This window comes from Pelodiscus sinensis, chromosome 1 (genome assembly GCF_049634645.1).
Source record: "Pelodiscus sinensis isolate JC-2024 chromosome 1, ASM4963464v1, whole genome shotgun sequence".
Taxonomy (NCBI): domain Eukaryota; kingdom Metazoa; phylum Chordata; order Testudines; family Trionychidae; genus Pelodiscus; species Pelodiscus sinensis.
The window spans coordinates 299,309,929-299,336,744 of record NC_134711.1 but is presented as its reverse complement, the minus strand read 5'-3'; the positions used below and the strand labels follow the sequence as shown (position 1 = coordinate 299,336,744).

Below are 26,816 nucleotides of genomic sequence, written 5' to 3'. Positions count from 1 at the left end.
CCATAAAACAGGTAACTAAGCACATAGTTTTTGCAATATCCTGGCAGGATGTACCTCAAATGTAGGCATAATAGATATCTTATACAATACATAATCAATTGGTAGATATTATTAGAATGACCAAGTCGAGTACAAATATAGGTGTAGAAAAGATAATCAGTGGGAGAGACTGGGTAAGGTGTCCCCTTACTTGTTACAACTAGAAGCTGAACCTGTTCCTATCCGCAAATGCATTGTGGATGCCTCTGTTCATGGGGAAAGAAAGAGGATGCAACCTTCCATCCGACAATCATAAGCTTGCTAATGGTGGAACTGTGCATGATTTATAGAAATAAGTACATGTGTATCAATATCCTTAAAGTTGAATATCTTGTGTAGTGTCCTAGGTGTAGGTGTTATTAGATTGTCTGTGTTAACTACCCCATTCATTGGACTAGATCTATGGAACTTTGCATTACTTTTCTTTACTGTTTTGTGTATAATAAAATTAGAGTTAGAGCTTGTCCTTGGTGTCTTCTGGCTCCTTTTGTATTTGATGTCTCGAAACATGACAGTGGACAAATTCAGATAGGAAATAAGGCAAAACTTTTAAACAATTAACATAATTAACCATTAGAACAACTTCCTAAGGGAGTTGCGGTGGAGTCTCCATCACTGGCAATTTTTAATTCAGGATTTGACATTATTTTGGAACAATCTGTGGTAAGTGTTAAAGAAGGCCAGAATAAATTTCCTCAGTGATTCCATCTAGCCTTGGAATGTGATGTGAACATTTCCTTTTTTTAAGAGTGTGGGTGTGTGGGTGAGTTCATTTAGCAACTTTATCTGGCTTTTAAAGAATCCTTTTCTTTGTGGGAATGCTGCCATTGTTGATACAATGTTTCATCATGTAGCTTCCAAAATCACATCATCTATATATTGATTTTTAAAATTATTTTAGTTCACAGAGCTAAAATAGTATTTAACTGCAGAAAGTGATCCAATAACTTTGTTTATAAAAGATTTTATTTGCTTGTTAGTCCATTAGTTGGATGGGATTTTCTTTATACCCTCTCAGATTTTCAGTGTATTTCACTGTAATTGTTTTAAATATATAGTTGGCACCAGTGAGGCCAAGACACCCGTGCAGTTTAGGCAGCTTTTAAAACACATGTTCACTTTCATGTTGTATCAATTTATTGATTTATTTTAAGTATTCTGTGACATGTCCTGGTTTTGCAATTTTAATACTTTTTTTGTTTCTTTTTTTCAGTTGACCTAAAAAATGGCCCATGCCCAAATGCTGCAAAATCCAATCTCCCCAAGCCATGTCAATCTGGACTTCGGCCTCCTGGCTATTCACGCTTGCCAGCAGCTAAGCTGGCAGCATTTGGTTTTGTCAGGAGCTCAAGTGTATCCTCTGTGTCAAGCAACCAGTCAAATGACAGCGTTCAGAGTGATCAAAGCAGAACAACCAACCGTAAGTCATAGAAAAAGTGTTCTTTTTTTTAATATTTAAAAGATGCATCCCAGAAATGCTCAAAAGGGGGCATGGGTGAAAGGGTTAGTTTAATTCTCATGACACATTAACAGTCTCTTCTTTTCCATAAGGTTGGGGGATTTAAACTTCTGATTTTCCAGTTTGAAAATGTTTAATAAATAATGGTGGATGAATAATTACTAAAGATAAATTGCATAGAGGGGAATGCTATTCCCGTTGCAGAGAAAATTGCTTTAAAGGATGTACTGAATTCGTTTTTATAATCTATTTTTACCTATTTCAGAATTTTCCTTCTTATAAGCTGAAATAAATAAATACAGTGGATGTCTTTGGTCAGCACATTGCAATCATGGAAGACAGGCATTTTAGGGGGAATGTTATTATGAACTCAATAATACATTCTTTCTCATTTCTATTTTTCCACGCAAATCTTAATGTGTTATGTGTTAAACTAGGTTTAGCAAGTTAATCAAATAATGCTAAGGGTACAAAATAGGATCAGAATTGGTTTCTTAGCTGTGGCCTCGTCTTCGGTTTTGGAAAGATCCGTTGGCTGAAATGTCATCTCAAATCCTGTTTTCTGTAGCTAATGTTAATTTTATTAAGGACTAAATAATGCAGGCTGAAGTGTGCACTCCTTGTGAAATACATACATGCCAAGGGCTCGGAACATAAATGGGGATTGAGGATTTTCAATGCAAGATTTTCTTTGAAGACTGGTTTCAGCCTGAACCGTGTCAATTTCAAAGCAACTGTTATCAGTCTTCATGTGATTCAGATTGAATGTGCCAGATTGCATAAAATTCCAGAAGCTTTAGGATGCTCTTGGGTCTTATATCTTTTAGATTTTATATTAAATATAGATGATCTACAGTAAATAAAAACAAAAATACCCAAAAATCCTCAGGATTTCTTCTTTGCACTTTTTTTATATGGGGTCATTGAAATGCAGAAGACAAATGCATAATGCTAGAATCCTTATTGCACTGGTAGACTCTTCTTTTTTCTTACTTGTTTCATAATGAATATTCTTTTGTTGTGAAGTTTTTTGGTTTTTGCACCAAGTTTGTGCATTCATAAAATTCACCATTTGTTTGGTAATTATGGCCTGGGGAAGGGGGGAATGGTCACCACTAATTTAATCCAAGCTACCACATTCCTGCTAGAAACTACATGTGTACAGATATAATACAACCTTAGTCGAAGTTAACTATAATTCCAACATCTTATATTAAAATATTTTCATTTTAGTTAATTCTCTGAGTCCTTTGATTTTAGCATGTTTACTCTAGATTTATGCTGATGAAATTGTGATCACAATCTTGTGTATATTCTAAGGAGTACAAAACCCCATAAACTTTGGAAGAAGTCATATGACAGGCAGGCAGTTGAATCCAATGTTTGATGAGTTTGAAATAGAGGGGCAACTTAATTTGTATGTGGTGATGGACTTGGTCCACAACACCTGGATCCAGCTTTCCAACACCTCAAAGGTTTTGTAGAGATGTTTGGATCAGAGACTTTAATTCAGACTATTTGTTTAAAGACTGTACCATTTGTACAATTCAAATTTAGATTCATGTTATGATTTCTGAACAACACTGAAATTTCTGTGTTTCAAATTGGGGTTTTAACTGGATCCATCTGTAACTATCGGTTGTTACCTATTACCAGCTGAGTTTTTTACTCCAGGGCAAAACCAAAAATAGAAACTTTGTTTCCCAGGCCCATAGTGTTGCCCACGATTAGACCACTAGATCACTTTTTGCATTTGAGAAGGGTGAAGAACAGTCTTCCCCTCATCTGAATGCATGGAAAAATCCTTTTCTTAAAGGATAAAGTGGTGGAATTTTTATTATTGTATAATCTTCCAAGCACGGTGTCTGTACTTGAGATGTCTAGTAACCTGGAGACTACTGGACTGGAAGCAAAACCTGTTTTTATTTTGTCTTCAATCCATTATGGATAACTTTAAACTTGGTCAGATGGATTTATTTCTAAATAGCTAATAGGAGATTTTGCATTGATTTCCTTGATGTTGAATAGTTAATGTAATAGAAATATTATCAGATTGAAACTCTCCCAACTCTTCTTGAACACAGTCTATAGATCAAGGAAATTGGAGTCTAATGTGCTTGAATTAGACTAACGTTTATTCTGTTCCAGTGAGGTTTGTATCCCAAAGGTCACCAAGGTACCTGAGGATTGAAGCCATAGCACAAAATAGAAAGGGAGGGGGGAAATTACTTAAGAAATCTTAACAGGACAAATGATTTATTTTCCTGTTCTGTCCATTGGAAGAGTGGTTTCATTTAATATAAATAGCTGATTTGATAATTACTAACTTGGACTATAAGATGTAACTAAATCAGATTAATTTGCTGAACAGAGGGTAAACTTTGAATATTTATATGCTGCCTCAGTGGGGTGCAGAGTGCTAAATGATGAAGCTTTATAAATCTTTAAAGATAACATGATTTCCCATTTAAGCAGCACCATTGCGCATCAGGAACATAAAATAGTATTGAAAACACCTTAGCAGTTCAAATATACAGTAAATTGTGGAGATCAGATATCCAAATATACAATAGTTGTGGATCTGATATCTGTCTTAGTGAACTAAACATGCATTCTTTTCAGCAAATGGTAAAGTACTGTTTCTGAAAGCAGAGATCTATAATTGCAGAGAGAAGGGACATAGAAGAAAGGATGATATTAAATCTAGATAATCTTTTCCTCAAGTGATCCCATCTCATTTTTTTCTACCATTGGATGTTTTAAGGTGCTGGTTCTTGTAGTGGTACCTATTGGTCATGTTATTTTCCAAAGCAACTATACTACTGTTTAATTTTGGCAAATTAAAATGGATTAATTAAATAACCTCTACACACATAAATGGCTTGAAATATGATTATCTAGTTTAAGGAGATGTGTAACATTCCTTATCTGGAGAAATGTATTAGTGAGGTTGTGGTATGAGAGCTCTAGCATTGCCCCATATTCTCAATATCTCGATTTTTCTGAAAGCTTTAAGCCTGGGTATGGCACAGATCCTGTTCTGGTTTCCTTGGCCTATAATCTTGTTATGGCAGTGGATAAAGACTGCATGCTTGCTGATTCTCATAAACAGAAATACATTTGAGGTGCTCTCTTTTTCACTCAGACAGGTCCCTGTAAGGTGATTTCTTGTTTGTTGTGAGTAGAGCAAATAATTGTTTTTTTTTAAAGTACTGTCAAGATCTGGAAAAATATTTGGTTTGGGTCAGAAAATGTGTGGGATTTGTCCTCAGATTGGAAAAGTCCACATCTTCTCTCAGCTCAGTTCAGAGGAGGGATTTGAATCCACAGTTCTCAGGCAAGTGTCTTAGTCACCAAGTTATGGAGTCTTTCTCATTGCTCTTGCTCTTTGGCCCAATACATATTTAGATATTTATAAAACATGCAGTGGTTTCAAAAGGAGAGACTGAGAGCAGCTCACCCCAGAATAGCCAATTGCCTTATGACTAGAGCACCTGCCTGGCAATGTGGACACCTGAATTTAAGGACCTGCTCCAGACAGGGGAAATCAAACCTGCGTTTCTTTCCCATTCCCCGACACCCCCCGGCAAGTGTCCCACCCTTTGAGATATAGGTTATAAAAGGATGCTGTGAAATCAGGAGTGCTGACCAGCACCTGGTGACTAAGGGCTTAACTATGTCTCCTTTACCTAGCCAGGTATCAGGTAGTCAGCCAATAACAATGCAGGTAGGAATTTCAAACTGGAAAAGAGGAGTTTTCTCTGTTTCTTTGTTTGACATTTAGAGAGGTTTCTTCCAAGACTGAAGGAGATAGGAGGCCCATCTCTCTCCAAGAACAGACTTCTTATGATGTGTAAAGAGGGAAAAGTTTAGATAATCCATCAGGATCTGTTGTTTTTCCTTATTTTGGAATTTGGAACTGATGCCTGAGCTGTTAAGTGTTTTTTTCCTTTTGTAACTAAAGTTTTAGCCCAGGGATTTCCCCTGAATATATCAGTTGGTGGCTCGGCTCTTCCCATCTAGCCACTTTACTATGCTTGCAACTGTAGCTTTGTTTTGATTTCTGTTTACACTCACACTAACTCAGTGAAAATTCGTGTGAGCATGTGTAATGAGCTGAATCACATCCCTAGTTGATAGTGTAGACATAGTCTGAGAGACCACCTCTCTTCATTCACTAAACCAACTCTGCTGGAATAAATACATGCACTGAGATCAGCATACGCCATCAGAAACTCAGTCTGATAGGCCCTAGGGTTTTATTTCTAAGGTCTGGGGAAGATGTTGGGTGGAATCAGTCCTCACTACCCCTTGGAACTGAGTTTGTTGAGCTCCAGGCATGTTGCAAGATCAGACTGTGTATTCACCATTTCCCTGGGAGACTGGATTAAATAGCAAGAGTCCCAGTTGGGTTGAGACATTATTTAGAACTGATTTTGATCATTGTGTCCATCTGGATTATTACTGAAGTACTACAGACGATATGGCTCCTCCATAGGTGGGTTGAAGTGAGAGCATGGTTTTCTTTTTGGAAATCAAGCCCTGGAATGTTTATATTTTATTTTGAAGCCGGACACAAGTTTCACTCAGGGTCAGGGACTTTAGAGAAATTTCAATGGAATGTCCTGTTCTATATTTTGCTTGATGTGAAATAGTAGTGAGTCAATACATAAAATTCCTACACCAAAATGTTAGTGTTCACTCAGATGCAGTGGACACAGTATCCAATAACGCTGTCCTGTATTTCTCATTAAACAGAAATGTTTGTTATGGTGGAACAAGCTGTTAATAATTTTGCTTTCATGCAAGCATGCTTTTAATAATCGGGACAATGTAAAACAATTTCAGCGTTTAATGTGGACACTTTGTTGTGGTTTCAGTGTGTTTAATTGTACAATTAGTATTGCAGAATCTGACCTTTAATTTTTTTCAATACACAGCTGCAAAAATGTAAAGGGCTGTATCTTCGTGGGTAGAGAGGAATACTGACCTCCATCAACTGAAGTATTTATTTCTATAAACAATATAATTTATAATGCAGTATAAGTAGATACAGTAGAACCTGTAACACAGATTGATTTCCAAATTCTGCATAGTAGTAACTAAGCAGGCAACTTCAGAGAAATTCCGCCCGAAGGTGGAAGAGGAAACATTTCTCTTGCTGATTTTTTTAAGGTGTTTTATTGCTCTAGGGTTTTGAACTGTTTTAAGAATTAACGTATAAGGAGATTGCTTACTAAGCAAGTGAGATGGTCAATGGTTCACCCAGGCCTGCCAACAGTGGAGGTGGGGGGCGGGGAATGAAGTTGCTCCGGGGCCTGGCAATTATATGGCTCCTTTTGAATCACTGCCAAAGCGATGCTCTGCGCAGCTCTGTGGGCTGGGTGCGTGTGCAGTGTGGTCTGGGAGGTACTGAGGGCTGGCTATTCCCCACCCTCCTTCTAACCAAGCTCTCGCCCTTTCTCAGTGGCATGGAGCAGGCTTTCCCCCCCTCACACATACCTTGCCACGGGGCCTGCAGTGACTGTCAGCCCCGTTGGGTACACTATAGATTAATTCATCACCTGTTTCTGCAATTTAGCACAGGGCTCTACAACTTATCACATGGATAGTCTGAGAACATACTGCCACACCCGTGTGTGTGTGTGTGTGTGTGTGTGTGTGTGTGTGTGTGTGTGTGTGTGTGAGTCATTTTCCTTTAATTGACTGTGGGTTTTGAAAGGATTTTTGATATGCTAGGAAAATTATTAAATTGTTGTGTAAATTCAGAATTGGATAGAAAGAAGAAGTTCAAGTGTGTAATGTATTTTTCCATCATATTGGAATTTTGCCAATTAAGAGGATGAGTTGATTGAGAAATAAAGGGGTAATAAGATAATGACTGAATTTAATGAGAGTTAGATCTGAGTAGGACAGTGTCCTACAACAGTTGTGAAATGACTTTCAGCTTCTGATAGTTTGTTTTAGAATTTCAGTTCTTTAGTTCTTCCTATATCTACATCTCATGTAATGTGTGTTAGTTTTTGAAGTGGAACGCCAGACAGTATGCTAAAGGTATCTATATTTGCTGAGTGTAATTTCTAATATGATAAACTTTTATGATAAATTTCTAATATGATAAACGTTTATATTCTGCTATATACCAATATTATGTCTGTGATTTTATTTTGGTTGTATATTTTATAAGCACATAGTTCTCATTATTCTTGGCTTTAATCTTATTTCTGTTTTTTATATCTGTATTTCTAGTGGTTCATTTAATATAACATTGATTTAATTTATTATGTATATTTCATCCAGTGGGACTCCAAAATGCTTTAGGGCTTATATAGAAAACACTTCACTAAACAGAGTAATTCAGCCTCACTTAGGAAGAAATGCAAAAGGAAACATTATTTAGGATGGGATGAATGAAATAACTGGGATGAATTCAAGAAATTGAAAATGTAGATTTCAAATCAGGAAATATTTATTAGTCATAAATAAAATCTATTAATAAAAATCATCGTCCAAGTCAAGTGATGAAAGCCTTATTACTTAAGATTCTTAAAATAAAATAATAGTATAGTGTAAGAAACAATTTTCCCTTGCAAGGAAATGGATTAGAAAAGATAATATTATTGAGTCCTTATCCATGATCTTAGGAATTAAAGAATTCATTTAATGTGTGATAGAGGTAAGATAGGATGATGGGTGCCTATATGAGCTGTACTAATAATATATCAGGTGGGCAATGATTGATGTTTAAAATTGAGGAAATAGGAAACTCTTTAGTTAATTTTATTTTGTTTTTTTGTGTGTTCACACTCATATCTCTTTTACAACCTACACATTTCACCACACAGATTCACACTTTTTGTATCCTTTCTTTGCTTGCTTTATGAATATTGGATTTCCATAATATTAAGCAAAGATATCAAAGTAATTAAGCAGAGGTAAGTGGGTGGAGAGAAAGAGAAATCAGTGGACACAGAAATCTTGACTAAATTCCAGAGAGGTAGAAGCATCAGAAGTGTGACTTGGTGCCATGAAATACCCATTCATCTAAAATATGTAATTATGTACAGTAATTACAAAGGATGAATATAAGCAAACAACACAGGTATGTAAGGGCAAAGGCACAAAATGAGCTAAATCTAGCTAGAGGCATAAAGGGTAACGAGAAGAAGTTCTACAAGTATATTAGAAGCAAGAGGAAGTCCAAGGACAGGGTAGGCCCATTATTCAGTGAAGAGGGTGAAACAATAACAGGAAAGTTGGAAATGGCAAAGCTGTGCTTAATGATTTCTTTGTTTTGGTCTTCACCAAGAAGTCTGATGATGAAGGAATGCCTAACATAGTGAATGCTAGTGGGAAGGTGGTAGGCTTAGAAGATTTAAAAAAAAAAAGAACAATTTAAAAATTACTTAGAAAAGTTAGATGTCTGCAAGTCACCAGGACCTGATGAAATGCATCCTAGAATACTCGGGAAGCTGATAGAGGAGGTATATGAGTGTTTAGCTATCGTCTTTGAAAAGCCATGGAAGTCGGGAGAGATTCCAGAAGACTGGAAAAGGGCAAATATAGTGCCCATCTATAAAAAGGGAAATAAGAACAACCCAGGAAACTACAGACCAATCAGTTGAATTTCTGTACCAGGGAAGATAATGGAACAAGTAATTAAGGAATCCATCTGCAAACATCTGGAAGATAATAATGTGATAGGTAACAGCCAGCATGGATTTGTAAAGAACAAATCATGTCAAACCAATCTGATAGCTTTCTTTGATAGGATAATGAGTCTTGTGGATAAGGGAGAAGCAGTGGATGTGGTATACCTAGACTTTAGTAAGGCATTTGACACGATTTCACATGACCACCTTATCAATAAACTAGGTAAATGCAACCTAGATGGAGCTACTGTAAGGTGAGTGCATAACTGGCTGGATAACTGTTCTCAGAGAGTAGTTATTAATGGTTCACAATCATGCTGGAAGGGCATTACAAGTGGGGTTCCACAGGGATCTGTTTTGGGACTGGTTCTGTTCAATATCTTCATCAACGATTTAGATGATGGCATAGAGAGTACGTTTATTAAGATTGCAGATGATACCAAGCTGGGAGGGGTTGCAAGTGCTTTGGAGAATAAGGTCTAAATTCAAAATGATTTGGACAAACTAGAGAAATGGTCTCAAGTAAACAGGATGAAGTTTAATAAGGACAAATGAAAAGCACTCCATTTAGGAAGGGTCAATCAGTTTCACACGTACAGTACGGGAAGTGATTTTCTAGGAAGGAGTACTGCTGAAAGGGATTTAGGAATCATAGTGGACCACAAGTTAAACATGACTCAACCGTGTGACAGTTTTGCAAAAAAAACCAACATGATTCTGGGATGCATTAATAGGAGTGATGTGAGCAACACATGAAAAGTCATTTGTCTGCTCTACTCTGTGTTGATTAGGCCTCAACTGGAGTATTGTGTCCAGTTCTGGGCACCACATTTGAAGAAAGATGTGGAGAAATTGGAGAAGGTCCAGAGAAAAGCAACAAAAATGATTGAAGGTATAGAAAACTTGACCTGTGAGAGAAGACTGAAAGAATTGGGCTTGTTTAGTTTAGAAAAGAGAAGACTGAGAGGGGACAGGATAGCGATTTTCAAGTCTCTAAAAGGGTTTTTAAAAGGAATAGGGAGAAAAATTGTTTTCCTTGGCCTCTGATGATAGGACAAGGAGCAATGGGCTTGAATTGCAGCAAGGGAGGTTTAGGTTGGACATTAGGAAAAACTGTGTAACTGTCAGGATGGTTAAACACTGGAATAAATTGCTTAGGGGTATTGTGGAATCTTCATCACTGGAAATATTTGAGAACAGGTTAGGGATGATCTAGATGGTGCTTGGTCCTTCTGTGAGGGCAGGGGACAGGACTCGATGACCTCTTGAGGTCCCTTCCAGTTCTATGATTCTATATAAATCAGCAATTTTTTTCTCTATAAGGGTATGTCTACACTAGCTTGTTAATTCGAGTTAATTCGGTGGGCTTTATTTGCATGTTCCCGTCCGGCTGCCATTTTCAAATCCCCCTTAGTCCGAACGAACTGCCCGCGGCTACATGCGGCAGTTTAAAGTTAATCTGAACTAAGTCCTTAGTTTGGATTAACTGTTACTCCTCATTCCACAACTAAGGGGTTAACTCTGTCCCTAGCCAGGGTCAGCCAATAACAATGCAGTTAGGAATTTCAAAGTGGGACAAAAAAGTCTTTAATTTTCCCTCCTTTGTCTGAAAAGCAGAACAGTTTCTTCCAGGTATTAAGGGAGATGAAAGACACTTCTCTCTCCAAGAATGGACTTCTTACAATGTGTAAGTAGGGAAAAGTTTAGCTAGTCTGTCAGGTTTGATTGTTTTCCGGGTTTGGAAATAACGTCTGAGCTGTTAAGTGTGTGTTTTTTCCCCCTTTTTTAACTAAAGTGTTAGCTCAGGGATCTCCCCTGAGTATGTCAATTGGTGGCTCTTCCCATCTAGCCACTTAACTATGCTTGCAACTGTAGCTTTGTTTTGACAATAAAAGTTTGTTTTCTTTTTTCTAATTAACCGGTACAGGTTGATTTTTGTGTCCTGGAAGGTCGGTCTGTGGGTCCCCTCTATTTTTCCCAACTTCAAGCAAAATGGAGGTTGGGGCAGGGGAGAGTTTTACCTTAGGGATGAGATTTCCCAAGTGCTCTCTTCCCTGATTTTTCGTGGAATTACTTGGGTGGTGGCAGCAGATTTCCCAAAATCCGGGTATTAGGATTTGGGGAAAAGTTTTGTACCAAAGCCTATAGATACAAGGTTTTGGGGTGCACTTGTGGGCCCCCACTTCTGCATTTTTCTTGCCAGAGTGGGCAGTAGATTTGACAGGGTTCCTCCTCAGGATCCCTCGCTCTCCTTGCACCCCTTCCCTCTTCAGGGACCAATCACCTATGTTCCAAATTGTGGGTCACATCTGTTAAGAGGGCGCATAAAGCTAACCGGGGAGAACAGACTCTAGAAAGGCCCCTTGTTGTTCTCTGGAGTCACCACTTTAATTAAAAAGAAAACCAAATAAGCCTAGCTGTTACAACTGTGAAGAAAACCTTCAAAGCATAAAGTAACTGCTGCACCATTGTCTCCTTGAATATGCAGAGAAGTTGAAATAGTAGATCTGAGGTGTCAGTGTCCCATTCCTTTCATTGGGTACTAACTTAGGTACCAGCAATAATATTTTAAAACAAAAAGACTCTTCTGGGGCTTTTTTGATTGTTTTTCTTTTTCTTTGGGAGTTACAAAATCCAGTTAGCCTTGTATTGTAACCATGGTTGCAATCTGAGCAATCTCCCCTTAGTAATCTACAGAGCCAAGAACCCTGGTGGTATAGCTCTAGAAACATTCCTCTTGCATTCCTCTGCCACTCATGTGCACAGCCACATATAGGTGAATATTTAGAAAGTGCTCACCAATTCTGGGTGCATCCATATGTCTAAATAGACACCGACTTCACAGATGCCAAGTTCCTGGAACTCTCTTTAACTTTTGCTGAAGTTCTGGGGCTCATGTGTCTGAAATGCAGGTCCATAGGTATCCAAAATTTGGCACACACAAATTGAATGATCCAGACTTAAAAGTCCCCTTTGAAAATGTAGGCAGTAATGTCCTAGCCTACACCTAATGAAGTCAGTAGCAAAATAACTTGGCAAAATTTGAGCAGGAGGTCAGACTATATGATTATAATGGCACTTTCTGGCTTTAAAATATATACCTCTCTCAGTAACACTATCAGTGACAAAAATCATTATAAACTGTCCTGTATTTCTATATGTTATCATAGAATCATAGAATAATAGGACTGGAAGGGACCTCAAGAGGTCATCGAGTCCAGCCCCCCGCCCTCAAGGCAGGACCAAGCTCCGTCTACACCATCCCTGACAGATGTCTATCCAACCTGTTCTTAAATATCTCCAGAGAGGGAGATTCCACCACCTCCCTTGGCAATTTATTCCAATATTTGACCACCCTGACAGTTAGGAATTTTTTCCTAATGTCCAATCTAAACCTCCCCTGCTGCACTTTAAGCCCATTACTCCTTGTCCTGTCCTCAGAAACCAAGAGGAACAATTTTTCTCCTTCCTCGTGACACCCTTTTAGATATTTGAAAACTGCTATCATGTCCCCCCTTAATCTTCTTTTTTCCAAACTAAACAAGCCCAGTTCACGAAGCCTGGCTTCATAGGTCATGTTCTCTAAACCTTTAATCATTCTTGTCGCTCTTCTCTGCACCCTTTCCAATTTCTCCACATCTTTCTTGAAATGTGGCGCCCAGAACTGGACACAGTACTCCAGCTGAGGCCTAACTAGTGCAGAATAGAGCGGCAGAATGACTTCACGAGTTTTGCTTACAACACACCTGTTGATACAACCTAGAATCATATTTGCTTTTTTTGCAACAGCATCACACTGTTGACTCATATTCAACTTGTGGTCCACTATGACCCCTAGATCCCTTTCCGCCATGCTTCTTCCTAGACAGTCGCTTCCCATCTTGTATGTATGGAACTGATTGTTCCTTCCTAAGTGGAGCACTTTGCATTTCTCTTTATTAAACCTCATCCTGTTTACCTCTGACCATTTCTCTAACTTGCTAAGGTCATTTTGAATTATGTCCCTATCCTCCAAAGAAGTCGCAACCCCACCCAGTTTGGTATCATCTGCAAACTTAATAAGCGTACTCTCTATCCCAATATCTACATCATTGATGAAGATATTGAACAGTACGGGTCCCAAAACAGACCCTTGAGGAACTCCACTTGTTATCCCTTTCCAGCAGGATTTAGAACCGTTAACAACAACTCTCTGACTACGGTTATCCAGCCAATTATGCACCCACCTTATCGTGGCCCTATCTAAGTTAGATTTGCCTAGTTTATCAATAAGAATATCATGCGAGACCGTATCAAATGCCTTACTAAAGTCTAGGTATATGACATCCACCGCTTCTCCCTTATCCACAAGGCTCATTATCTTATCAAAGAAAGCTATCAGATTAGTTTGGCATGACTTGTTCTTCACAAACCCATGCTGGCTATTCCCTATCACTTTATTACCTTCCAAGTGTTTGCATATGATTTCCTTAATTACCTGCTCCATTATCTTCCCTGGGACAGACGTTAAACTGACCGGTCTGTAGTTTCCTGGGTTGTTCTTATTCCCCTTTTTATAGATGGGCACAATATTTGCCCTTTTCCAGTCTTCTGGAATCTCCCCTGTCTGCCATGATTTTTCAAAGATCATAGCTTAAAGCTCAGATACCTCCTCTATCAGCTCCTTGAGTATCCTGGGATGCATTTCATCAGGACCTGGTGACTTGCTGACATCTAAGTGATTTTTAACTTGTTCTTTGTGTATCCTATCTTCTAAACTTACCCTCTCTCTGCTTGTATTCACTACGTTAGGCACACATCCAGACTTCTCGGTGAAGACCGAAACAAAGAAGTCATTGAGCATCTCCGCCATTTCCAAGTTCCCTGTTACTGCTTCTCCCTTCTCACTAAGCAATGGGAACATTAAGCAACTATAGCTGATGAATGTATATTCAAGTGGACTCAACAGTATGGCAAGTTTGCTATAGTTGTCACACGTTTTTTTGAGTTAAAGGAAGGCAAAGAAAAGCCAGACAAGTCAAAATTTCCAAACAGGGTAACTGTAAATATAATGTTTAGTTAAAATGACTGATCCAATTTTTTGAAACTTTCTCCTTTGCCTTCACAATAACTTTGACAGTTTTCAGGCTAATTGCATGTTCTAAGCTAAAGTCATGGTTAAAATAGGGCTCTGTAACAGAAACTGGTTGCAACCCCAATAGGTTGCTACTTCTCTGTAGTGCTCCATATTAATGAAACATATGTTTTATTATATAAAGCTTCCTTGCAATGGCAGCAAATTTTTAAATCGTCCAGCATATTTTTCTTAAAACAGGAAACTAAGGCAAAGTAAAAGTTTTTTTTTCTGCTCTGTATTGGCCAGGGAGATGGAAGAATAAGATAAAAAGTTACCTATGCTGTTGCTCTCACTAAGATGTGGAAATAAAACACTATGTTTTTTACCAGTACTAACTATATTAGAAGCCAAAATTATATTGCTTTGTGTTATTGAAAACAGCAATAGCCTCCTACATGAGGCACAATTGGTTAATTAAATCATATGCCCTTGCAACATGAAGTATGGATGGCAAACTCAAACAGGGATTTGAAAAATGTGTAGCGTCTCATCTTTTTAGGGAGGAGAAGAAACTGATTAGCTTAGGAGAACCTTGCTAAATTAGTGCAGGTATGGATTTAGAATAGAGCAAAGCAAGGCAAACTTCAAAGCAGTGCCAGTCTTTGATCCCATTATGATTGCCTGATTCTAGTTGAGTAACAAAAAAAATAGTATAGCCAAAAGAACAAAAACCTCTACAACTAGAACAAACTTTTCCTGCATGATAAGGGTGGTTTGGAATCTCACTTATGATGATTTTCCATCATGTTTAACAAGTCTAAGGAGTATAAAATGGAGGCCCGCGCAGTTGCCTCTTCATTTACTCCTGAAGTTCTGTGCAGTAAAATTCAGAAATTGCATCACTAGGTAGTGCCAAAAATCTGTAAGTTGTGATTTGAGAACTGAGATTGCAGCTTCAACAGCCTCTCCTTGAAGCTTGCTGTTTTGACATCCTTTAGAGTCTCATCTAAAACTGCATGATGTTGTAAAGAGTTAACAATTTGGTTAATTTCTGCACAGCATCAGGTACATGACAAACCATTAATTTGTGCCAGAAATTCTGGTGTCTAAAGTTAAGTTAGGTGTTAATCAGAAGCTGGTTGAAGTCTAAAATAAGTCAAAGCAGTAGAGACAGAAAAATGACAGAGACAGAAAAATGACAAATGGAGACCTGCTAACAAAGAACAATAAAACTGAATAAAATGGAAACAATTGCATATTATTTATCTTCGGTTATAGGAAATGTAGATAATTGACACACTAGATATCTAGAGCACAGCCATCAGCTGCCAACAACCATTTACTCTTCTCCCTTGGGTGAGACTCTGAAAAATGGAAGAAAAATGGGAACATGCCTTCCATGTAGTAGCTAGCCTTAATATCCCTATGGTGTCGATATCATAATAGGAAAAGACTACTGCTGTTAGACTTGTTTGCAAAATACAATCAAGACTTGATTCTGTGTTTCTCATGGCAACAATGAGCAAATTAACCTGGATTATGTAGAGCGAATAGAAGACTGAGTTCTTAATTTACACAGTATAACATCTCATAGACTACTGATGTGCTTTCATGCACTTTATCTCAAGTTATTATCATGCTTTGTAAAAAAGGCTACCATTTCAGAAGTTTGCAAAAAATTGCACTGCCAGTGTAGGTTAATACATACCCCAATCTATAGGTGCATTTTGGGATTTGCACATTGCAGTATGTATGCATAAACTTCAATTTATAAGTGTGCATTAGGGAATTTGTTCATTTATCCTGAGTGCCTGCATATTTGTAATTACATTTCAGAGTGGTCCTTAATAGCTTATTCCTCAAAAGCAGCTTTTAATTTTGGAAGCCCAGCTTGAGATATCTAGAGTAGGGGTGGGGAACCTAAGGCCCTGGGGCCAGATGTGGCCCCAGGCTTGTCTGGCTCTGGCCCCCGGGGCTTAGGATTCCTCGCCAGGCTGGAGCACACAAAATCCACTATCCTCGGCCTTCCTAGACTTTGCTGTGTGAGCAGAACATGGGAAGTGTCTTTCTCCTCAGTTTGTTTGGGGTTTTTTGCTTCTCACTTGTGATTTGCTTCTCACCTGACTGATTTTTCTGTGGGTCAGTGGCCCTTGACCCAAAAAAAGGTTCTTCGCCCCTTCTCTAGAGTCTGATTTTCAGAGATGCAGAGCACCCGAAGTTCCCATTGACTTCAACTGGAGTTGTGGGTTCTCAGCAAAAGCCATTGGACTGAATTAAACTTCACAAAGAATCTCTGCATTTTCTCATTAGACTTGGTCAGAGAGATAGGTTCAGGGTCCAGTCTGGCTGTTGGGGTTCTGGGCAGGTGACTACGGATTTGCTCCCTCCTAATCCTGACAGAGAGAAATCTGGCATTGTCTGATGGACAAGATTCTGCTTCACTAATGTATTATTAGCAAATACAAAAATATTAATTCTCCATGCTGCAACTTGCTTCCGCACTCCTGCTGTACTTCATAGTAACACCAATCCCTCTGTCTCGCAGTAAATTAAATTATTTCTCCTTTTTTAAGGAGCACAAATTCTAAGACACGGGCCAATATATTTTTAAACTATAAAAAAGGAAATAAGAAAATAGGAGACAAATATGAATGGGAAGTTATTTTTTTTAACATAACTGTCATACTGCAGGGAGCGCGACAAAGGTGTTTCCTTATGGGGTGCTTTGCATGTGAGAAATAGTGTATGTACCAGGGTTGCCATGGTAACTTATTTTACTCAATGACTAAAAGAAGAAAAATGATTCAGTCCAAATCCCACATGTTTTTTGAGTCCATGTTCTACATAGTCATTTCAGGCAAGGGTAAAGAAAAACTGAATAAAGGTGGGTCCTGAATAGTGCATGTGTTGATTGCAACATCACATGATGGACCAACAAGGAGATAGCCTTAGTTGTTTCTTACTATGTACTGCTAAAACATATGGATCTGGGTGAGGATTGAACAAACTCCACTTAAAGTATTTTGGTAGGATTTCTTATGTTAAAAAGAAAAGGTTAATTCTTGTGTGAAATAATTGATCAAGAACATGTTTTAAAAACAATGTTGCTCTCCTGCAATGGAAATATTTATCTAACATATTCACCATTTATTGTAAAACCTGATCCAGTAATGATATGATGTTGTGAGAATGTATAATTGGTGATCTGAAAAAAGGGGCCATCTGACTGAACAACATTGAAAATCTGTTCTTTAATCAGAAAGCTTATATTCAGATGCTTGAAGTGTCTTGGGATAAAACAAGCCTGCTCTGACATGTTCCAATGTTTACTAAATGCTTATGTAGTAGGGACAGGTGTCCAAAGAATTTTAATTATCACCTAGGTACACAATAGCTGTTTAGAATTAGGGTATTTATCACTTGTTTTCACAGCTTGTAAATGTAGATACAAAATAGACCTGCACTCTGTCCCATGTATGTGAAAGTAAAAACAAGAGAGATGGTGCTGTAGCACTATATAGGCCTTCCAAACAAATGAGTAATGCACTTTTAAAACATCTAATCCACAACCAAAAATAAATTCAAACATGAAAGTAAGATGCGTGAAAATAAAAACTCTGCATATAAAATACCTCTTGTCCCCCCAGGGCTATTAGCCAGAGGGGTTCTAGTCAGTACTAGTAGCCAGAGTAGCTAGCCAACTATAAATTCTATCTGTAGAGTGGTAAAATCTGCTGCCAGGACTCTGAAAAGACATTGGAGTTTGGATCCTTGTGCCAGAAGAGAAACCCTATGGAATAGGTGTGCCCTATTTAGTGCAGAATTGTTCTCTATATGTGATAAAAAATAAACTCTCGCCATTTACAAAGGCACAATAAAGCTACAGGAACAGTTGCAGTAGAAAAGAACTAGCTATTTAATTGGTCTAACTAGACACAATGCAGTTAGCACTAATTTGTCTCCCCCCTCTCCCTGCTCAGAGCTAACTTCTTAATTTTCCTTAACTTTAAAACATAAATTAATGGAAATATAAATTATTTTTCAAATGAAATGATTCATGTATGAATCCTACCACAGGAAGCCATTAGAGTCTTGTTTTAGCCTGACAATTGAAGTGGTTAACCTTTTCCTAACACAAATACTTTTCCAGCCGCTACAGGTCAAATTCTACTCTCAATTACTGTACACTGGAGTAAATGCTCCCCCCTGCCCAGCTGAGCTGTGAGAAAAGGGAAGTATTGCTGGGCAGCTCCTCCCTTGGCTGCTGATGCCCACTGTAATGTGTCAGGAGGCAGGGAGGGTGTTTCTCTACCTCCTTTCTTTTGGCTTGGGAAGAACAATGTAAATGGCTGGCTCCAATGAGAATAAAATTTGACTTTATGTCTTTACATCATTGACCTGTTCTTTTTCTAAGTGATTTTCTGGTTTTGCTCAAGAAATATCTCTGATTAGCATTTGTTTTAGGACATTCCGAAAAATTAATTTTGATACATTAGCTACATTAGCCTCCGTTCTCCTCTTCAAAGTGCTCCATAACCTGGAGTTTGCCCATGATACATCTCTGCTCTTTTTAGGCCTCCTTCATTCTCTCATCCCTACTCACCATCCAAGCTTCCCTCATCTCTGTTTTGGTCCATTTCACCTACTCCTGACTTTTTGCCATCTTTAATAGCAGTCTGCATGTCTGGAAGAACCTGCCAATGATATGCCAAGCTGCTTTTCTCACACATCCTTTCCTTGAAAATGTCCTATCACAATGATCATACGCTATTCCAGTAGTCCCCACATTTTTTCCATCACACCCCTCTTACCCAAAATGGAACCTGTCCACTTCTGCGGTTGGGAGTCAGGGTCCGCAGTTAAGAGCTGGGGCTGGAGGCCAGGCTGGAGCAAAGCTGGGTGGTGCTTCTTCCCCACTCCTAGAGGTTTGACTTGGACCCCAACACACCCCTTCCAAACGTTCCTCCACATGTTTTGGAAGTTGAGAACCTTCATTCGCATGTTAATGCCCTCCGGCTGCTGCAGTTTGTTTTGTACAACATTAGCACCTAGAAGCCACCACTTAGGGTATGTCTACACTACATGGCTCCATCGATGGAGCCATGTAGATGAGCTTTGTAGACATAGCAAAATGATGTGGCGATTTAAATCACTTACATCAAAATGGCTGCCACGCTGTGCCAATCAGCTGTTTGTAGGCTCAGCGCGGTAGTCTGGATGCTCGGCGGTCGACATCAAAAGCCTTTGTCGACCGCCCCGGTAAACCTCATCCCACAAGGCATAACGGGGAGCTCGTCAAAGGCTTTTGGTGTCAACTGCCGAGCATCCAGACTACCGCACTGAGCCAACTAACAGCTGATCGGCAAAGCACGGCAGCCATTTTGATGTAAATGAAGCGGCGATTATTTATATCGCCACTTCATTTTGCCATGTCTACAAAGCTCATCTACATGGCTCTGTCGATGGAGCCATGTAGTGTAGACATACCCTTAGATAGGGATTCCAAAGTCCAATTGTGCTGGAAGACAAAAGACAATCGATATTGTTGCAAGGGGATGTGGATTGCAACTGCTTTAAACACTAAGGAGAGGGAATCACCACATAAGAGTGTAAAGGGTTTGTTTATTAAGTTCAAACTGGGAAGGGAGGGGGATCTCATTCATACACTCAACCACACTTAGGCTACGTCTACACTGGCAGCTTCTTGTGGAAGAACGACTGTTCTTCCACAAAAACTTGGCAGCTGTCTACACTGCACGAGTGTTCTTCCAGAAGAAAATTTTCGGTATAGCGTTGTAAAACAGGGCTTCTTCCAGAAGAGTTATTCCTCTCCCCATGAGGAATAAGCCCTCTTGTGCAAGAGCTCTTCCAGAAGAGCGCAGTGTAGACAGGCAACATTAATTTCTTGCACAAGAAGCCCCTATGGTTAAAATGGCCATCAGAGCTTTCTTGCAGAAGAGTGCATCTACACTGGCATGGATGCTCTTGCACAAAAACACATCTCTTGTACAAAAGCACATGGCAGTGTAGACACTCTCTTGTGGAAGAGTTTTTGCACCAGAACTCTTCCACAAAAGAGTTCTTGCCCAAGAAGCTGCCAGTGTAGACGTAGCCTTACAGTCCCAGGCAGGAAGATAAGGCAAGCAGAAGGCAGTTCATGGTATCTGATCTTCCCGGGTTGACTCCTGAGCTGGTCTGCTGGCCAGGCGAAGAGGCTCCACTTGATGGTCAACCAACAACCTGTGTCTGCATCCCTCTCTCTTTTAAGGATCCGCCACATGCAGCTTCTGGGTTCCTGGGCCTCTCGGAGCGCGTGCACTCCCTACAAGGGGTCATGTGCACTGTTATTTACTCCTGCTGTTTACCTCAGGGTTTTCCCGCCTCCGGTGTCCACCTCAGACAGTCTTTTGCACTCACTCAGGAAAGAGATAGGGGGTTAACAGATAACACTTTAACAGTTTAGGGAGCCAAATAACATCGTTAACAGGTGAGAAAGAGAACATCAATTTTAACTCTTTACTTGCTCCTCGTTTGCCTCCAACAGATATGGTTTAATTAGGCTGCTGCTTTATTCACTTAAAATATCTGAAAATATCTGGTCATCGTCACATTCTGCTTTTGGGGGGAGCTGCCATCAGCACCTCCTCCTTTCCAACCTGTTCCCTTCCATCTTGTTGCTGGGACCCTTTGTGTGAAGATTAAGGGGCTAGAAAAGAAAAAGCTTCCCCACTGTAACGGATGTAGGCACCCCAAACGCTGCTTCTTCAGCTCCCTTAAGTGATGCTTTCCTTTAAATCCTTTACCAATCCATTTTATCTGATGACCATGCTTCTTTCATAGTGAGTGCCCTGCACTGGATATCTGACACAAGCTTTACATACTATGTCCCAACAACCCACCCTATCTTGATCTATCTGGCAATGAAGGAAAAATTCCTTCCCAGACAAAGGAAAAGTGTGACTAGCCACTAGCAGAATGCCCACAACAGATGTTAAAGAATCCTGGCCCTTTTACAGAGTTGAAGGGTGGGACTTGCTATTCTGAAAAAGGTGAACAAGGCCTCATCTGGGACTGCACCAGGTATAAATAGCCCCATCTGACTGGAATGGGGAGGGGGGTTGTCTACGCTATCAGGTTATTTTGAAATAAATTATTTTGAAATAACTGCTGAAATAACTATTTTGAAATAAGTTTATTCGTCTTCACAAGCAGGAGTTACTCTTTCAAAATAACAATCCCATTATTTTGAAATAACAGGCTTGGTAATGCAGATGCTCGCCTTATTATTTCAAAATAAGGGGAGTTTTTTCAAAATAACTCCCCAGTGTAGACATGCTCTGTCAGAGTAGCGTGCTTCTTCGCTGCCCACTCCCAACCAGGTTCAGTCACTTTATGCTCCTTCTGACTCTATCTGGTAAGCTTTTCCCTTCCCCTCCTGATACTGGCATCAACTTTTCTTCTAGCCAGTTGGACAAGGCTCTACCATATATATTTACAGTGATTATATTATGGAAGACACTGTACAAGCACATAGACAGTCCTTGGCCCAGTAATAGATCAAGACCTATTAAAGTAAAACCTGTGTTATGTGGCACGCTTGGGGAATAGGTTGTTCCGGTTATCTAAAAATTCCGGTTATGTGAGGGTCCCAGCTGCCCGGCCCAGCTTGGGGTAGGGTGTCAGGCCAGGAGGGGGGGTACTAGAAGGGACATGGGGCAGGAGGTCAGAGCAAGCTGGGAATGTGGGGTCTTGGTGGGGGAAGGGGAGTGAGTGAGGGGGATTTGGGTGCAGAGTCTGGGCATGAGGAGAGACGCTTACCTGGCTTGGCACCCTGCTGCAGCAGGGAAAGCCTCCAGGCAGCACGTTCTTGTTCCTGGGGGCGGAGAGAGAGGGAGCTCAGTCCCCCTCCATGTAGCGGGGACCCCAGCTCAGCTGCAGCACCAGGTCAGGATTCCCACATGGAGGGGGGTGTAGAAACCTCGACCTTTCCCGCCAGACCAAACTCTGCCACTACCTCTGCAGGGTGGGGAGGGGCATGGGGAAGAGAGAGTGGCAGCGCATGGGGGGCAGCAGAGCCTGAGCGTACCCCAAGTGGGGGGGCAGCAGAGCCCGAGCACACTCTGGGTGGGGGACAGCAGAGCCCGAGCAAGCCCCAAGGGGGGGGTGGGCAGCAGAGTCCAAGCTGAGTTCCACTCAGGCGGCAGTTTAAAAATGCAGATGTCCGAGAGGGGACGAGGAGGCTGCGCGGCACCAGAGGCCCTGTGGGACAGGGGCAGTCCTGAGGGGGAAGGGAGGAGGCCGCGCCGTGGGTGGTGGAGCAGCTGCAGTGGGTGGTGGAGTGGCCAGAGCTGCATGCTGCCAAAAGCCTGCCCCTGCCGGCAAAGCTCTAATGGGAGCTGCCTATGGGCTCTGCAGGGGGTGGGGGAGTAGAATTTTTTCGTGGAACCCTTGCACCATTTGGGAAACACTGCCTTAGGAAATTTGCCGGTTTCTAAAGTTTTCTGGATAGTTAAGTGCTGGATAGCGCAGGTTTTACTGTACTAAAATTTTACCTATGGCTTAGGCTTAAATCTGAATATGTTAAACAAAACTGCACATTGACAATGAAATCCAAAATGCAGGCGCATGGTACCTTGCCAAGCAATTAAAAAAATGAAAAAGTAGGTTACTAGAGTATGTAGTACATTTTACCATGTTGTAATATGAAGTAATACATTACTGACTATCAAGTGATTTTGTGTTTACCCCACACAGTTAAAGTGAGTAGAAATTATATTTAAATTCAGCATCTCTTTAACATTAGCCTGAAGACTTAAGAGGGAAATAAAAATTAACAATACATTTGTTACAGTTGACAGCAGTCTTCTGTTGCTTGGCAACCTTAAATGCTGCTTAGTGGATTGCAAACTAACTATCCAAGCAGGGATGTATTTTAACAAGGAAAGCATAAGAAAATGCATTACATAGTGTACATTCAGCTGACGGGATGTTTTAACTTTCTCTTCCATTCTTACAAATTTGTACCTGCAGTTAAATAATTGTTTATAGTTCATCAAGGAGAATGGATCAAAGAAGGATAGAAAAGTTCCTGAGCAATATTGGGCTCTTTTCATTTGGATTAAATGTAAAAATACAGAAAGCCATTAAGGAATCAAACGTGAATATACTTACAGTTCCAGGTGTATTACTTACTGTCTTGTTTCATTAACTGACTTCACTGGAGATGTTCAGTGTATAGGTTGAATCTCTCTAGTCTAGCACTCGCTGGATCTTAGGGCACATGACAAACATTACTTTGTTTCACAGACCCTCTCTGGTGAGTAAGTCGTGTCCACATTTTGCAGAGAGAAAACTGAAGTACAAAGAGTCTAATGTCATATTTTACAAAAGCTACTGGCCCCACTATTGTAAGTGTGCTAGCTTCACTGCCAGATGTTTCATATAAGTATCTGATTGAGGCACCATGTTTTCCAGAGTGATGCACATATTTTGGAAGTTTGGTATTGCAGTTTAACACATTAATCTTTAACATTGGAAGTCTGGGATCTAATGTTTCCTTAAACTATTAATCAAAGCCAGTTTACTTGTCTCATTCAGAGATGCATTAGTAAAGACAATCCAAGCAATTGAAAGAAAGCTGCATAGTCTACATGTCCTATTTTATCTGGCTCTATGGAACTATTAGACATTTAGCTTCATAATCTATGCAAGTAAAACTACTAGTAAGATAAAAGTAAGCTGGAAGAGAAGCACCTGATCATGAGCTGCACAACTGGCAAAAATATTTCTCTGTAACATCCTGTGCAATTTTCTCCTTAGCTGTTGGCTGTGTGTGTAATGCTTACATATGGAACTGAACCTGAGTCCTCTGAAGCTTAGTGCATGAGATTCTACAGCTTGAGTTAAAAGCCAGCTGGCTCTCAGCTAAGGCCATAGAGCAAATTCATTCTCTCTTTCTCTCTCTCTCTGTAAGGGGTCTAAGTGCCACTAGATGGGACAGTGAATGAACCACACCCAGAAGGTGTGTGAGTTACATTTTTACAGAGACGCAGTCAGCATCTGCTGCATAGGGTAAACATCCCCGAATCCATCTAATGAAAAAAATCTAATTAGTATTCAAATAATATATACATCAATGAAATTGCTCAGATGTGTGTTTGAATATTCTTTTTGGCTATGATGCATCTGTTCTTCTCACTTAGCCTGGCATAATTTAGCATTGCTTCTTAAAAAGCAAGTACCAGTGTGCTTGTTTAATTGTGAGCACTTGTTTAACCTGTCAAGGGATTCCAGTGCAAGATGGGGGAAATAATTACAGCATTGTGAATGTGCCCTGGTCTTGCTGGTACTCCACTGATAAAAATAGCTCTACCTCTAGGCATGCAGGAGGCACATCTTCAGAGGGTTATTAGGGATAAGCTCTTGGTGCCATTTTCTCACACAGTTCAGGGTGGTGTAGTGCCCTGAATACATTTTCTAGACTCATTTACATTCAAGAGTAATTAAGCTTCACAAGGAATTGATTTTCAGGTGCCTGGTCTTTCAGTTGTGAGAGACAACTGAACAATTGTGAGAGATATTTTAGCTAATAAATGTATCTGCATTTTAAAATCCTGCAAGATCTGTACAGTCTGCTACTGAAATCTTTTAAACCTGTGCATTTATGATTACTAGCATTACCTGTCCTATTGAGATGGTAGACATGCACATGGCCTCTTCCCTCCCCGCTGTTCCTAGGGGCGGGGAGGTTAGGGCCCTCTTGGGCAGCAGGGCCTCCTCCCTCCCCACTGTCCCCTACCTGCTACTCCTGGGCGGGTGGAGAGGGTGTTGGGCGTGTGTCCTCTTCTCTTCCCACTGCTTTGGGGATGCTGGGGTGCATATGCGCACACTCTTTCCTTCCCTGTGGGGGGAGGGGTGCATGCATGCTTGGCACGCTGCTCCTCCTCCTCTCCTTCCTGGAGAGGGGGTGGGGCTGGGCGCCTGCCTCCCCCTAGAAACTTCTCAAGACTTCTCAAGTCTTCTCAAATGTTCTCTGTGACAGACACCTCTCCTTTTATAATAGAATATAGGTATGGATTTAGAGAGCCAGACTCAGAATGGTCATGGGGTCCAGTGATGCTCTGTGCTTCCATGTGTGAAATAATTTTGATTTATTACAATATTTTTACAGCTATATGTGTGCTTAGTGTTTTGCACGTACAAGGCCACAATCTCCCTGCCCGGAACAATTTACAGTCAAAGCCTGCAGTCCTGCAAAAGCTCATGCGCAAGCCTAGCTTTCCTCTCTTTCAGTAGTGAGACAACTCATTGCATAAAGCAGACATGCAAGTAGGGTTGCCAGATGGTTTAACCAAAAATACCGAACACCTCCCTAGCCCTGCAAAAAAAGGGGAGAATTTAAAAAAAAAAAAAAACCAGCATGCCCCTTTAAGAAAGGCCTTTGAGGCTTTTTGCTGGCAGCCATCTTGTTTTCCTGCTCCAAGCCAGAAGACAGCTCCCCTGCAGTACCAGGTAAGCGGTGGGAGAGGAGGCCCGGAGGGGGAGCAGGGCCCGGTTGCTGAGGGTGTGTAGGGTTGCCAGGTGTCTGGTATTTTAGCCTCCTGGCAGAGAAAAAAAATCAGAAAATAATGGACATTTTAGGTGTCTGGTATTTTCTGATTTTTTTTTTCCAGACAGGAGGTGAAAATACTGGACTGTCCAGGTCAACTGGGCCAATACCGGACACCTGGAAACCTTACCAAGTCTGTACAGGATCAAAATCTAAGGCCTATGCTCTGCCATCTACAGATAGGCTCTTACCCCTTCAGAGTGTCCTAGGCTGCGTCTAAACTACATCCCTTTTCTCGAAAAAGGGATGTAAATTAGACACTTTGAAATTGTAAATGAAGACGGGATTTAAATTTCCTGCGCTTCATTTTCATAATGGTGGCCACGTTTTTTTTTTTAAACGGAGCTTTTTGAAAGAAAAACGTCTGTTTAGACGAGGATCGGTCGAAAATAAAACCCTTTTTTGAAAGATCCTGTACTACTGAAAAAATGAGGAGTACAGGATCTTTCAAAAAGGGTTTTATTTTCGATCGATCCCCGTCTAAACAGCCATTTTTCTTTCGAAAAGCTCCGTTTTGGAAAAAAAAGTGTCCGCCATTATGCAAATGAAGTGCGGGAAATTTAAATCCTGGCTTCATCTGCAGTTTCACAATGTCTAATTTACTTCCCTTTTTCGAGAAAAGGGATGTAGTTTAGACACAGCCCCAGTGACATCAGTGGGGCTCTGCACAGGCACCGGGAAAAACCTGTACAAAGAAGCTTCAGGGGTTGGTATCTAAGTTATATTATATTGCCACCGCTGACTGCTCGATAGTCAGGTATCCTGAGTTCAGAAGCTCTGTGGAGGCAACAGAGTAAGGCCAACATTTCAAAAGCGACCACTGATTTCAGGTACTTCTAGGTGTCCAACCTAAGATGACTTTGTTTTCTTTTAAATTAGATTGATGTGATATGGCTATTAGATTACTTTATTACATTAAGACTAATTTGATACAAGTTTATACAGAGACTTAAATATGCTTTACATTCTCTTTAACATCACATATGAGACAAGATAAGTAGG

General features: G+C 40.2%; 1 protein-coding gene across 2 annotated transcripts in view; it reads left to right on the top strand.

The window, feature by feature from the left end:
• Positions 1–26,816, top strand: part of MTUS2 (microtubule associated scaffold protein 2) — a 458,817-nt gene that overhangs the window by 213,537 nt on the left and 218,464 nt on the right. For both annotated transcript variants that reach the window (XM_075919209.1, XM_075919208.1), the window contains exon 4: positions 1,253–1,459. In XM_075919209.1, the coding sequence (XP_075775324.1) occupies positions 1,253–1,459 (207 nt within the window). The remainder of the gene's footprint in view (positions 1–1,252; positions 1,460–26,816) is intronic.